This window comes from Peromyscus californicus, unplaced genomic scaffold (assembly GCF_007827085.1).
Source record: "Peromyscus californicus insignis strain IS unplaced genomic scaffold, ASM782708v3 Scaffold_19__1_contigs__length_69161282, whole genome shotgun sequence".
In the NCBI taxonomy this organism is placed as follows: Eukaryota; Metazoa; Chordata; class Mammalia; order Rodentia; family Cricetidae; genus Peromyscus; species Peromyscus californicus.
In genome coordinates, this window is record NW_026294491.1 from 9,770,624 (window position 1) to 9,784,214 (window position 13,591).

Here is a 13,591-nt window from a genome sequence, read left to right on the forward strand (position 1 = left end):
TCGCTCCGCCCCCTCGCCCTACGCCCGCCTCCTGGCGCCGCGGAGGCTTAGTACGCCTGCGCACTGGCGGAACTGCCGCGAGGGAGGTATAACGGGAGCCTCGGACCAGCACGCGTGCTCAGTAGACTCCAAGACCGGGCTGTTCTTTGCTAGCTAGGGCGCTTGTGCAGCAAAGGAGCCGTTGGACTCCGATGCAGGTTCTGAGGCTCAGCTGCTCTGCTCCACACAGGTCCGTTGGGGACAGTAAAAGACCTGGGGCGCCAACTGGGACCGCCGAGGTGCTCTGAGGATGACCGCAAAGCGGCGTGGACTGAGCCGGTGTCCTCAAGTGCAGCCAAGTTCCTTTGACTAGGGCCGCTGGCAGCAGCGATCGTGGGTGGCTCCTGCTCTGTAGCCACCTACCCTCGGCAACCTGCCCCGCCCTCAAGTAGGGCCTCTAACAGTCCTGTGGGTTCTCTCCCAGAGCCGCGTCTGTGTCCACAGGGCAGGTTTTGAGGGTTGGTTCACTTAGGTACGTTAAAACGGCATCCAAGCTGTCTCGAACTTGTTGTGGAAAGGTGTTTTAAATCCCTGAGAGAGTGCTGAGGATGTACCTTACTTAGATGGTAGGATTGCTTGCCTAGCAACCGGTGCACAAGGCTCGGAGTTCCATCATCAGAACTTCATAAACCCGTCGTGATGGCGCACATCTGTCGCCCAGCACTTGGGAGGTGGAGTCAAGAAAATCAGAAGTTCAAGGTCTTCCTCAGCCAATGAGACCCTGCCTCGAAGAGAACAAAACAATCCTGGTTCACAGTGATTGAAGAACGCTAACTTGGAGATACAGGAGCATTGAGTAGGAGGGTACTTTGTCTACCCAGTTGTGCATTAATCAGGGACCTAGGGTGAGGGACACCAAAGGTCAGTGTGGAACAGTGGCTCCCAAGTTTGTTGACTCATTAAAGTCCCGAACAGTTGTAGGGGTAAGCAAAATAGGACACACGCTTGTGTCTGCTAGTTTTACATCAACTTGACACAAGCTAGAGTCATCTGAGAGGAGGGAGCCTCAACTGAGAAAATGCCTACCTAAGAGTGGGCTGTAGGAGGCATGACTGTTAGGGCATTTTCTTAATTAGTGATTGATGGAGGAGAGCGCAGCTTGTGTGTGTGTGCGCGCGCGTGCGCGCTCGTGCGTGGGGTGGGGGAGTGGGGGGAAGGGGTGCCATCCTTGGGCAGGTGGTCCCAGGTTCTATAATAAAGCAAGCTAGGCAAGCCATGAGGAACAAGCCGGTAAGCAGCTCCTTTCCTCCATCAGCTCCTGCTTCCAGGTTCCTGCCTTGCATGAGTTCCTGTCCCGACTGCTTTCGATGATGAACTGTTCTATGGAACTGTGAGTGAAATCAACCCTTTCCTCCCCCAGTTGCTTATGTTCAGGGTTTTTCATCACAGCAATAGAACAGTAACTAAGAAAAGTGTGTTAAAAAATATTAAGGAAACCGGAGCTCCCGAGAGTGGGAGGGGCTCTCTAGAGATAAAAAGCAGCAGAGCTTGACAGACAGATGCTCCATCCCCTAAGAAGTAGCAGTCACCTCCACGTAACCAGCTTGTCCCCTCAAGAAATCAGGGCTTCTTAGACATCACCTTGAAGGACCAGAACTGAGACAATGAACAACTAGACCACAATGTGACCAAGATCGCTTAATTATGCGACTCCCTTGCCCTGCTCCAGTCCCCCCTCTAGTAAATCAAAGCTAATGTCAGTGCCCCAAAGATGGACTTGGGGATCCTGAGCATGTTTATGCTGGCACCTTCCTTTTGCCAGCACTGGTCTCATCAACTGGAGTAATGGGATGAAAGCTCTGCTCTTCCAGAGGTCCTGAGTTCAATTCCCAGCAACCACATGGTGGTTCACAACCATTGATAATATGATATGATGCCCTCTTCTGGCATGCGGGTATACATAGAGAGCACGCATGCATAAACTATAAATAAATAATTTAAAAGATTTTAAAAAAGAAATAAGTTCGGGCGGTGGTGGCGCACACCTTTAATCCCAGCACTCGGGAGGCAGAGGCAGGAGGATCTCTTGTGAGTTCGAGGCCAGCCTGGGCTACCAGGTGAGTTCCAGGAAAAGGCGCAAAGCTACACAGAGAAACCCTGTCTTGAAAAACCAAAACAAACAAACAAACAAAAGAAATAAGTCGTTTAACCACTTTATGATAGCAGCTCCAGGAGTAGTTGGTGATTGGCGCTTCTCCCAGAACCCCCTGGTTCTACTTAGATGATGTAACAAGAATGTATACGTCTGTGCGCTCCATGTTCAAGGCAATGACATATCACCAGCACTGAGATTGTTTGGGCAAGGAGTTAGACATGGGGTAATCAAGTGTGTTGGTTAGTTTTGTCAACCAGACACAAACTAGAGTCAGACAGGAGGAGGAGGGTCAAGTAAGGAATTACCTCCATCGGACTGGTCTGTGAGTATGCAGAGCATTTTATTGATTAGTGATCGATATGGGAGGGCCATCCCTGGGCAGGTGGTGCTGGGTTATATAAGAACGCAAGCCTGTAAGCAGTGTTTCTCTGAGATTCTGCCTTAGTTCCTGCCTTGAGCTCCTACCCTGGCTTCCCTAAAGGATGGATTGTGATGTGGAAGTGTAAGCCAAGTTAATCCTTTCCTTCCCTAGTTGGTTTGGCCAGTGTTTTAGCATAGCAACAGAGAAGCTAACGAATACACCAAGGAAACCGCAGCTGTCTTTAAATGCACTGTTATAGTCAAGCACTTTTCTCTCTACTGTATCAAAAGCTCAGGCTCAGGCTGGTGAGATGGCTCAGCGGTTAAAGAGCACTGGCTGCTCTTCCAGTGGTCCTGAGTTCAATTCCCAGCAACCACATGGTGGCTCACAACCATCTATAATAGACTCCGATGCCCTCTCCGGGCGTGCACATGTACATGCAGACAGAGCACTCATGCATACAAATAAATAAATAGACTAAATAGAATTAAAAACAAAACCTCAGGCTCTAGCGGGGTCATCCTGTCATGACCCTGTGGAAGGTCTGCATCCTCAGGCGGTCCTGGCTCGTTACAGTGGCGTTGACATTGTACTTTTCATCACTTTCCCCCACCTTGTGGGTTTTTTAACAGAAGGATCATGGGAAAAATACCCTAAAAGGAAGATCTGATCTGCCTTCATTTGAGAGGGAAAACAGCATCATCCACCCTATGAATATGCTACCACCCTCCTGAATATACAGAAACCTCCTGAGGAGTGACAAACCCAAGGTCCTTCACTGCTGCCGTTTCCCAGGTTAGCCAGCTCTGGCCATCTTTGAAGTATACTATTCAATTATTTGGCTAAAGACATCTGACTTTCCATGGTCCCATCTGCATTTGTTGATGAATTATTTCTTCACTGGACCAAGAACCTCCTGGATCCCTGGGTCTAATAATAGCCCTATCAGAGTAGTAATGGAAAACCAGACCCAAGGAGTATGGATTGCCCGTAGTCGTAAGTCCAGGAGGGCTCACAGGGGACTGGTATGAACTAAAATTCCTTGAAAAGAAACATAGCTATGCTGAAAGTTCTGCAAGGTTACTTGATTGATTGGAATTCACAATCTTGGAGAATTGGAATATTGCAGACTCAGAGCCAAATTTTCTTTGGCCTTTCTTTTCGTTTCCTTAATAGCCAACCATTGTCCACCTCTGTCTAATATCTTTTTGTTTTCTTTTGGTTTTTTTTTGTTTTTTTTTTAAATTTATTTTTAAAGATTATTTATTTATTATGTATACAACATTCTGCCTCCAAGTATGCTTGCATGCCAGAAGAGGGCACCAGATCTCATTACAGATGGCTGTGAGCCACCATGTGGTTGCTGGGAATTGAACTCAGGACCTCTGGAAGAACAGCCAGTGCTCTTAACCTCTGAGCCATCTCTCCAGCTCCCCTTCTTTTGGTTTTTTTGAGATAGGGTTTCTCTGTGTAATAGCCCTGGATGTCCTGGAACTTACTTTGTAGACCAGGCTGGCCTCGAACTCACAGAGATCCTGCCGCCTCTGCCTCCCAAGTGCTGGGATTAAAGGTGTGAGCCATCACTGCTTGGCTCTGACCTAATACCTTTTTTACTATCATGTGCAATCTCTGGAATGCATCCTTAGCAGACCACTATCTTCCATCAAACCCAAATCTAAGAATGCCATAGATAGCATCTGGGACCTATAGCAGAGAACCCCTGCTTTGTCATAACCTACCTATCTGAAATTTCCTCTAATATTATATATTTGAAAAGTGCCTTGATTTGTGTCTTTGTTTTGTTCTGTAACTATAAGAACTTTATTGAACTCTTTGCACACTCAGACAACCTGAGTCTATGTTCCTAAGCTGTGGTCACTCATATTGGGCTCAAGAAGAAACTGTCTCATTTCCTTTTGAGGTCTGCATTTTGAGTCACCATGAAGCCAAGAGGAGTTCAATTCCCGGCCCCTCCCATTCCCACTGCCATGACCTCTACCAAAGTTTCAAAGCCCCAGTGAGCTTCAGTGGCCACAGCAAACACCAGAACAGGATCAGGTGCTCTGGGTCAGATGATTAGAGCCTCGGGTCAGTGTCCCAAACCTGAGCTCACTCTGTGCCTGGCACAGCATTCACAAGAAGTCTGTGCTTGACACATTTGCTCAAGGACAAGGTCATTGATGTCTTGGCATGCTAGGGAACCTTTTAACAAAGCAGGTCTCACTTCCGTCTGGTGCAGCATAAAATCCCTTCAGTTGTATGCATCTGCAAGTGGGGCATCTACATGTTCCCAGCCCTCAGGGGATCTTCTTTATACACACAGATGCTTGAAAACTCACTTGCAGAAACGGTAGTCATGAGCTGGTATAAAATGCCTAGAGCAAGCTTGCTCTTGTCCTCCCACCAAAGCACATAGCACTAATTCAACATTCTGTTTTAATTTAAATTGTGTGTGTGTGTGTGTGTGTGTGTGTGTGTGTGTGATTTTTAGAGAGAATTTTTCTATGTAGCCCTGGCTATCCTAAAATTCACTCTGAAGATCAGACTAGCCTCAAACTCAGAGATCTGCCTGCCTCTGCCTCCTGAATGCTAGGATTAAAGACGTGCACCACCATGCCCAGCTTAAAATACTTGTTTTTTTAAGAAGCCCAGCCTGAGGGCTAGGGAGATGGCTGAATGGGTAAGACCGCTTGCTGGGCAAGCATGGAGATCTGAGTTCAAATCCCCAGACCCATGCTTACCAAGCCAGCTGCGCAAAGTGCCAGCACCTGGGGGAGGGTAGGCAGAAACACAAAGCACATACCACACACACACACACACACACACACACACACACACACACACACATACACACACACACACACACACACACACACACACACACACGTACAGCCCATATCCCTGCTTTAGCCACCTGGCAGTCAAGAGGGAGAAGGGCACCTGATATGACCACACATCTGACCTACCTACCTCTTCAGCTGTTCAAGAGCTTCCGTCTCAGGAGTGACTCACACAGCACGTGGTCCAGAAGGCACAGCAGTAAGGGTGGTTGAGAGAAACAATGATCCTGGGAGTCACGGGGCACTTGCTTTTCCAAGGAGATGGTTAGAGAATTCAGCGGACACAGAATGGCATCAGTCCGAGCAGGTGTGTCCGCTGCACCCAAGAGTCACAGAAAAGCCACTCACAACCCAGACCAGCCCCACCGTGTGGTGCCACAGCCCAGTAGTTACGGGAGTTCCAGAGCCACACTTCAGAATTTCTGATACCTGAGTCACCTGCTGGGGATTTTCAGTTTTATGTGGTAGTATCTGTGTGACCGGTTTTTCATCCATGTGAGGGCATTCCTCAGTTATCCGCAGAATTCCATCCAGACAGTGTGAGAAGTGTGGAAGCTTCCTCCTGGGTCGCAGCACATTTTGTCTCCAGGTGCTTCACAGGGAGAGGACAAATCTGCATGCTTGGGAGGTTGGGACTTTGAACTCCTGGAGGGGAGATGGCAAAGGGGTGGGCCTGGGGTCTGTGGGAGATAGAGGTCAGCAGAGCTCTGGGCCAAGGGAAGGGCAGTGCCTGGGGACAAAGCCCGTTTTCCATGGTTGGATTAAGCAAGGATGAAGAACCTGTTACTCTGGAATGCGGGAAAGCCCTGATGGGACTGTGAGAGGTTGTGTGCTCCACTGGTTTGGGACCTGGTTCATGCTATGTGGGGCCTTTCAGGCTCCAGAATTCAGAAAAGCGGTCTTCCAGCCTGGATGAACAGCTAATCTCTCCCATCCTTCCGTGATCCCCACACCCATGTATTTTTAAATATTGACTTTGACTTTATTTTTTTATATGTGTGTGGGCTTTGTGAATATGTGCAGAATGTGGGGATGATGGCAGGGGTCAGAAGAGGGGGACAGATTCCTTCCCGACTGCAGCTGGAGTGATGTGAGCCTCCTGATGTGAGTGCTGGTCCTCTGGAAGAGCAAGAGGTACCCTCAGCCACTGAACCATCTGTCTGGCCCTCTGTACCTATATTTTCAACAAGATGGAAGATGCCACTTGTTCAAGGTAACATAGTAAAGACACAATGCTGGACAGTGTCCTAAACAGAAGGACTTTGGCTGGGTAAACAGAAGCCTAGATGTGGGTCTCTGTTTACCAGGCACCTCCTTTAATCCAACCCCCAAAGACTAACTAAATTGGGCAAGTTCATCTAGTTCCTGATCAATTCTACAGCCTGTATCAGCTCGAGAATCCCCACCCTGCAGATATATAAAATATGCTTGCTTTTCTGACGTTTTGCTTTTCTCTGCCCTGCTCTGGGATATTTGAGGGCACTGTGAAACTCTGACACTGTGTTAATAAATTTAACCTTGGATCAGGGGCGGGGGCCATAGAAAGGACAGAGGAGCCAAGAATATGGATAGAGAGACATACAGGAAGGAGTAAGGAGGAACTTAGAGATTTGTGGTCTTTTTGGTTTGGGATGAGTGGAGAGATGCTCCTCTTGCCAAGTCTCTGGCCAAAAGGAAGTCAGCTGGTTGCTTCTCAGCTTCTTTGATCTAGCAGATTTTCACCCCAATATCTGACTCCCAGTTCTTTATTGGTAACTAGAACAATAGAGACTTAGTTAAAAACCTACATTTTGTGGCTATGGGCCAAGCCAGTGCCTATGGGACTGGAAATCTGGCCAGGCCATGGTCTGAGCAGTGGGGTGCTGACTGTGGGCCAGAAGGTAGTTAAAATGTCAGTAGATTCAGGTGTGGCCACTAAGCCAACAGAAAAAACAACACTGCCCCATCCTCCAAGACACCCTTGGTGATTTGGTCCCCAATAAACCTTTCTTTCTACTCATGGAGTGGTCCGGTTTGGTAGTTTCACTGCACCCTTGCTTATAACCTCCTCCCCATGACTTAGCCTACTGCTATTATGCCATGTACATGCTGGGAACCTAACCCAGTCCTCTGCAAGAGCAACAGGCATTCTTAACTGCTGAGCCATCTCTCCAGACCCTATTTAATTTCCTCTTAATATTTCACATAAATAAGATAAAGCCAGATTCTTTTCCTGATCATGGAAGGACGTGGCTTCATGAATGAGGGTAAAAAGTTAATCTTAGCTGGGCGGCAGTAGTGCACACCTTTAATCCCAGCACTTGGAAGGCAAAGCCAGGTAGATTTCTGTGAGTTCGAGGCCAGCCTGGTCTACAGAGCGAGATCCAGGACAGGCAACAAAACTACACAGAGAAACCCTATCTCGAAAAAACAATAATAATAATAATAATATTAATAATAATAATAATAATAATAAATCTTTAGTGACTATTTCAAATACACTTACTTATATGTAAAGCATATCTCAGTCTACTTCTTTTGCTCTAACAAAATACCTGAGGTTGGGCAATTTATGTGTGATACAAACCCATTGCTCACAATTCTAGAGGTTGAGAATCATGGCACCAGAGATTTGATGACTGCTAAGGATTAGCTCTGCTTGCAAGACAGCTCCTTGTCTCTCACAAGCTCCCTCATGTCTAATTCCCTGCTGAGGTCCTTCTACCTTTCAAAGGCCCTACTTCCCTACCGATACTGTCTTTGGAATAAGTTCCAACACATGAAGTAGGGAGAGACATCAACATTTGCACAGAATCATAGGGTGAGTCTCAGGCAAGAAGTGATGCTCAAAGGTGGCCAGAATGGTGGGGACCTCCAGGGAGAATGGAGGCGGCAAAGACTGGCCACCCACCCAGGCACACTCACAACATGGTGGGAAACAAGGCATCAGGCCCCAAAGAGGAGGACTGGTGCCTTGGCTGAGGTTGAACTCACGAAGGAGTGGTCATTGCCCAGGAAATGTTCCAAGACCTCTTGGAGCAAATGCCCAGGCTGACTGCTGCTGCCAGGAAAGCTCCCATGGGACTGGCAAGGGACGGACGTCCTCCGGCCATGGCAGCAAACGTTTCCACGGGACAGTAGACAGCAGAAAGCACCGCCAGCAGGTGGCGCTAGAACAGGGGGCCCAGCGGCTGTGCCTTGGGGGATATGGGCTGTACTGTGGCTCTAATAATATGCAACTCAGGCTTCTCCTCTCGGCTGAGCTGGAGGAATCCCCTTGAGGTCACAGAGAATCCAATGTGTCATCCATTCTGCCTAAAATGCAGCATTTGCTTTTTGACTGAATGGGATGTTTCATCAACAGTTTCTGGACTTTGAACAATTATATTCTTGTGAAAAGATAAGGGAAAAGTATCATTTGAAAATACATTTCGCTGGGCTGGAGGAATGACTCAGCCATTAAAGACTAGGCTCACAACCAAAAATATAAGAAAATGCATACATACCTGACACTCAGTCCTGCACACTTCACTCAGTGTGAATAAGCAGAATTGAACAAGAGTGAGTACCTCTGTCTAAAGATGAGAACTCTTGAGGGGTTCTCTGGCCACACCTAGCCCTTCCTATTCTAAGACTTGGGCACACAACACAAGGGCCCAACATTTACATGGCTGGGTGAAATGCTTTGGATATGAATTGTCCCTACAAAAGCTCCTGTGTCGGGGTCTTGGTGCTTAGCCAGCGGCACTATTTTGGAAGGTTCTGGGAACTTTAGAAGGTAGAGCTTTAGCTGGAAGAAATAGGTCCTTGGTAGTCAGTCCTTGGGGTAGCTTGTCACTGGCCACGTCCTGTCTTTCTGCTTCCTGGTTGCCTTGTGAGCAGTTTGGACAGCATACTCCCATGACAGGATGCTCTGCTGAGCAGTTGGGGCTAAGCAAGGGAACCACCTGAGACCACAAGGCAAAACAAATATATCCAGAAAAACTACCTAATATGTTGCCTCATCACTCTCAGAGACCCAAGAACACGATAATCACTGAAGACAACATGGCTTCATTCACTCATTTAGAACATGAGTCAGCAGTGATTTCCAGGTTGCCCCCCAAAACAGCTCACGAGAAAGGAACTTCTTAGCCAACCCCTGGTTTGTGTTCTGGCCACCCCCCTATCCTCCTGTACCGAACTTGACGGAAGTTGGGAGCTGGAGAGGGGAGGGTGCAGCCACACAGGATTTAGCACTGGATCTCCATATATACAGGTTCGCAGGCAGGGAAAGAGACTAGATCTTCCACTCCAAGGCCCAGAGCCCACCTGAACCCTCAGGATGTGAATGAACAATTGGCAAGTGGGACAAAACACCCTGTAGCTCAGCCACCTTGCCCCAGAGGACCCCACAAAGCCCACCTTCTGTGGACAGCATGGATGGAAGCTTTATTATTTTTACATACATGATTACAATATAATACGTGGGATATAGTTTTATGCCCATATATAATACAATGGATGGGATGTTAACAATATAATAAATGGGTTGTAGGCTGGGCGGTGGTGGCGCACGCCTTTAATCCCAGCACTTGGGAGGCAGAGTTAAGTGGATCTTGATGAGTTTGAGGCCAGTTTGGTCTACAGAGCGAGTTCCAGGACAGGCTCCAAAACTACACAGAGAAACCCTGTCTTGAAAAACAAATAAACAAAAACAATGGGATGTAGTTTTGTACCCTGGCAAGTTTAAATATAAATAAGTCGGTGCCACCTTTACTGAGACTCCTGTCTTCCTATTTACAAGAAAATGTGTGCGGAACCTTGGGACATTCTTAAGGCTCTGTGACAAGATGGGGCAGGTCAGAAGATGAGTCCTGGAAAACCTGGCAGCCTTGACATAAAGGCAGGAAGAAACAGAGGGGGCCTTTGGATCCTTAGCAGTACTGTGGTGAGCTGTAAGCCACATCATGGTTGCAGAGGGGAGGAGACGTAGTCTCGGGGTCTCATCTGGTTGATCCTGAGAGCTGTGCCCTAGCTTTCAGCAAACTTAGGGTTCATGACAGTTGTGGTAGCACTCTTGAAGAGGGGGTTGTCCTAGGGAGGAACCAAACATGCTCTTGTCAGTTTGGGGAGTGGGTCAAGACTCTAAGAAGCCACCAGATCAGTAGAGGTCACTCTGAGGAACCCACCAAGACAGGAAGCCTCCCCAGGGCCTGAGGCTCAGGCTAAGCCTGCACACCACAGCACACTCTGGGAGCTCTCAGGCTAAGCTGCTGAGGTAAGGGATGTGTCCTTACTCCAGGACAGCCACAGTCCCGTTGTGAGAAGTAACAGGGGTGGGGAAGACACTCTGTGTGGGTCTCCCAAGCACGGCTGGGATAGAGAGTGTACCAGTTGCTCCCTGTGAGAGGCCAAGGAGGAAAGGAAGCATACATGTGCTTTGTGGGTCCCCAAGAGAGGCCACTCACATTATTCCACTGAGACTTGAGCTTCTCCTTCTCAAAGCGCCTATACTCCCTGAGGTCAGTCAGGTGGGTCAGGGCCTTCCAGATGACCAGGAGGAGGACACCGATCAGCACAACACTTACCACTGTGCCCCCTACGATAGCAGCCACGTTGGGACCTTCCACACACTCTGAGGAGGAAACACACAACCACACGTCAGCCCCTCCCTACAGTAGCCAATGTTCCTTAGCTACACCTGCCACAGGAAGTTGGCTCACTCTGTGTCACGTCTCACGAGTAGATGATGGAATCTAGCCTCATCCCTACCAGAACTGAGACCAGGCCCTGCGCTCCCAAATGACACATAAAGGCCACTTGGCCTGGCCCTTGTTCACAGAGAAGGGGAGGCCAAGTCAGTGGCCAACCTGAGGTAAGCCTGGATGAAATGTCAGCATCCCTGGTCACCACCTGCTGGTGTATTCAGACCAGGATTGTGTTTGACCCATCCCTGGCTATCTCATTGTGCAGGATGGGGGTGGGATCAGGTAGTAAGGTCTGAGTTGGCATATCCAGATGAAGGGATTCTATGGTGACCAATGCCAGGAACCAGAGGCCTGTGTTCGGCAGCTGAGGTAGCCATGTGATGAACAGGACAGTGTCCCAAGGTCCAGTGCTGAGCTGGCCTGTCCTGGGTGTGGGCCCTGGGATGCAGTAGGCTACACAGCAGACCCTGACTGTGGGACGGAGGTACTATCAGTATGGACCTCTCTCTGCTGGGTCCCCAACAACATTGTCATAGACTCTCGCCTGTCATCGTGGCCGTTTCAGGGAGGCCAGTTGTCTTAAATAACTTAGCCAAGGGTGCACAAAACCAGACACAATCCCAAACATGCCCATCAGAGTAACCTGGAGGAGCTCTTGCTCTGGCAGGCTGGAGCCAGCAGCCCCCAACCAAGAGGATAGGTCCTGAGCTCCAGGTACTTTATGGAGTCTGCATCCGACCTGCCTTTTTTGGGGTCCTGACTTGAAGAGGGGCTTGGGCTCAGGGGCTCCAGGGCTCAGTCCTTATGAGCCTGATATGCTACTGGCCTGAGCTTCCGATGGTCGCCTGAGTAGCCTCCTCAGCAGCCCCCTCAGCTCTCCGAATCTGTGTGAGGTGGGTAGCTGGAATCCCAAGGCTCCTTGTTTAAGTCTATAAGGTACCCCGTCATATCTTTTTGTCCAAATCTATCATGCCCACCATTTTTCCTCATTGTTATTCAATATACTTCCAAGTTGTTCAACCTCCGACTTCCTACTTCCTCTATTGGGTATCCCAGGACCCCAGGACCTATTTCTCTCAGCTCTACTCCTCTGCACTTCATTCAAAGAGAGACTCTCTCAATAATCCGGCCCACCCTTCCCAATCATATCCACTCTGTTAGGTCCAAGCAGCATTTTTCCTTGGTTAGTGTCCACTGCAGCCCAGATATGATGCGTCTACTTGGCCAATGACAGGACAGCAGCCATTTTTTTTTTTTTTTTTTGAGACAGGGTTTCTCTGTGTAGCTTTAGAGCCTGACCTGGATCTCACTGTGTAGACCAGGCTGGACTCGAACTCACAGAGATTTGCCTGGCTTTGCCTCCCGAGTGCTGGGATTAAAGGCGTGCGCCAACACCGCCTGGCGGCGACAGCAGCCATCTTATACAATAACAAGACCATATATACCCTGTCCTTTGATAAAACTATTTTTACCTGGCTCCTGACAAGATCGTGTTCACTAGTTCCTAAAGGGCCTGGGTTTACCTGGCCCCTCATAAGACCATGTCCACCTTGTTCCCAGGCAGGACTGTGACCACTTGGTTCCTGACAGGACAGTGTCCACACTATCCAACAACAGGGCAATACCCACCTTACACCCCGCCAAGAGAGCTGTTAGTTGGACTTTTAAAAACACAGTTTGGGGGCCAGTGGGATGGATCAGCTGGTAAAGGTGTTTGCTGTGCGGACTTGGTGACCTGAGTTTGATTCTATGATTAAAAAGGGTGAACAAACTCCTGAGGGCTGTCCTCTGATCTGCACACACACACTCATGTATGTGCACACTAATAATAATAAAGAACTAGCAATTACAGGAAGAAAACAAACCATAGCTGAGTATGGCCACTTTCTTTATGGAAACTTCTCATGGTTTCTGGGATGTTCAGGAACAGGCCTGGATGCCTCCAGGACTCCATGAGGCATCATGGGGTGCTGACTGCTCCAACCACAGACACTCTGCTTCCCCTTGTCCCATGGTCTCATCTTCCTCTCTAGGTGAACCTCTCACTGACGGCTGCAGCCTCACACTGTGTTGGGTATATCTGGAGTCTAGCCAGGTGCCTCCTTTCCCTTAAATGTGGACCTAGAGACCAGGTCAGAATCTTCTAAGCTCACAGGTGTTACTGGGCCTGGCAAAGACCAGTAGACGGTGCTTGGGGGTGGAATCACCCCCCACTTTCCTGAAGCTTTCCATGGGGGCTTCTGGGGAAGCAACAGACACCATCACTCAGGATCCCCCATCAAATGGGAGATGCTCTGGCTGGACAGTGTGGCACCAAAATGGCATCATACTCAGTACGGAGTTACCATCAGGAAATGCCATCTGCTGTTCATCTCCTCATGTGGGCCAGGCAGGAAAACTCAAGCTACAAATGGTGCCCAACGTGTTGGCAAGAGTTTCCACCTAAAACCTGAGAAAAAGATTCTAAAACAGAGCTAAAAACAGTTCCTAGTTGTTTCTCTCAAATTAGTGGCAGCCTGCATGTTTGAGCTACTATGGCGGGTTCCTAGTGTTCACGCTCAACCTGCAGTATGGCGGGAATGAGGCC

The 13,591-nt window shown here is 48.7% G+C and overlaps 1 protein-coding gene and 1 long non-coding RNA gene across 7 annotated transcripts in view; one reads left to right on the forward strand and one right to left on the reverse strand.

Moving 5' to 3' along the window:
- Positions 1-97: 97 nt before the first annotated feature.
- LOC128114525 (uncharacterized) lies at positions 98-4,274 on the forward strand. 6 transcript variants are annotated; one of them, XR_008219785.1, is made up of 3 exons: positions 98-843; positions 1,295-1,369; positions 3,128-4,274. It is a non-coding gene; the product is annotated as an uncharacterized LOC128114525 (long non-coding RNA). The 6 variants fall into 6 exon arrangements; XR_008219786.1 differs by having other exon boundaries at positions 98-835; XR_008219788.1 differs by having other exon boundaries at positions 98-511.
- A 5,427-nt stretch (positions 4,275-9,701) lies between these two features.
- The window catches only part of Itgb2 (integrin subunit beta 2), a 34,577-nt gene continuing 30,687 nt past the window's right edge, over positions 9,702-13,591 (reverse strand). Inside the window, exons 15-16 of the mRNA XM_052744579.1 lie at positions 10,765-10,931; positions 9,702-10,390 (exon numbers count right to left, since the gene is read on the reverse strand). Coding sequence (XP_052600539.1) covers positions 10,328-10,390; positions 10,765-10,931 — 230 coding nt within the window. The 3' untranslated portion in view covers positions 9,702-10,327. The remainder of the gene's footprint in view (positions 10,391-10,764; positions 10,932-13,591) is intronic.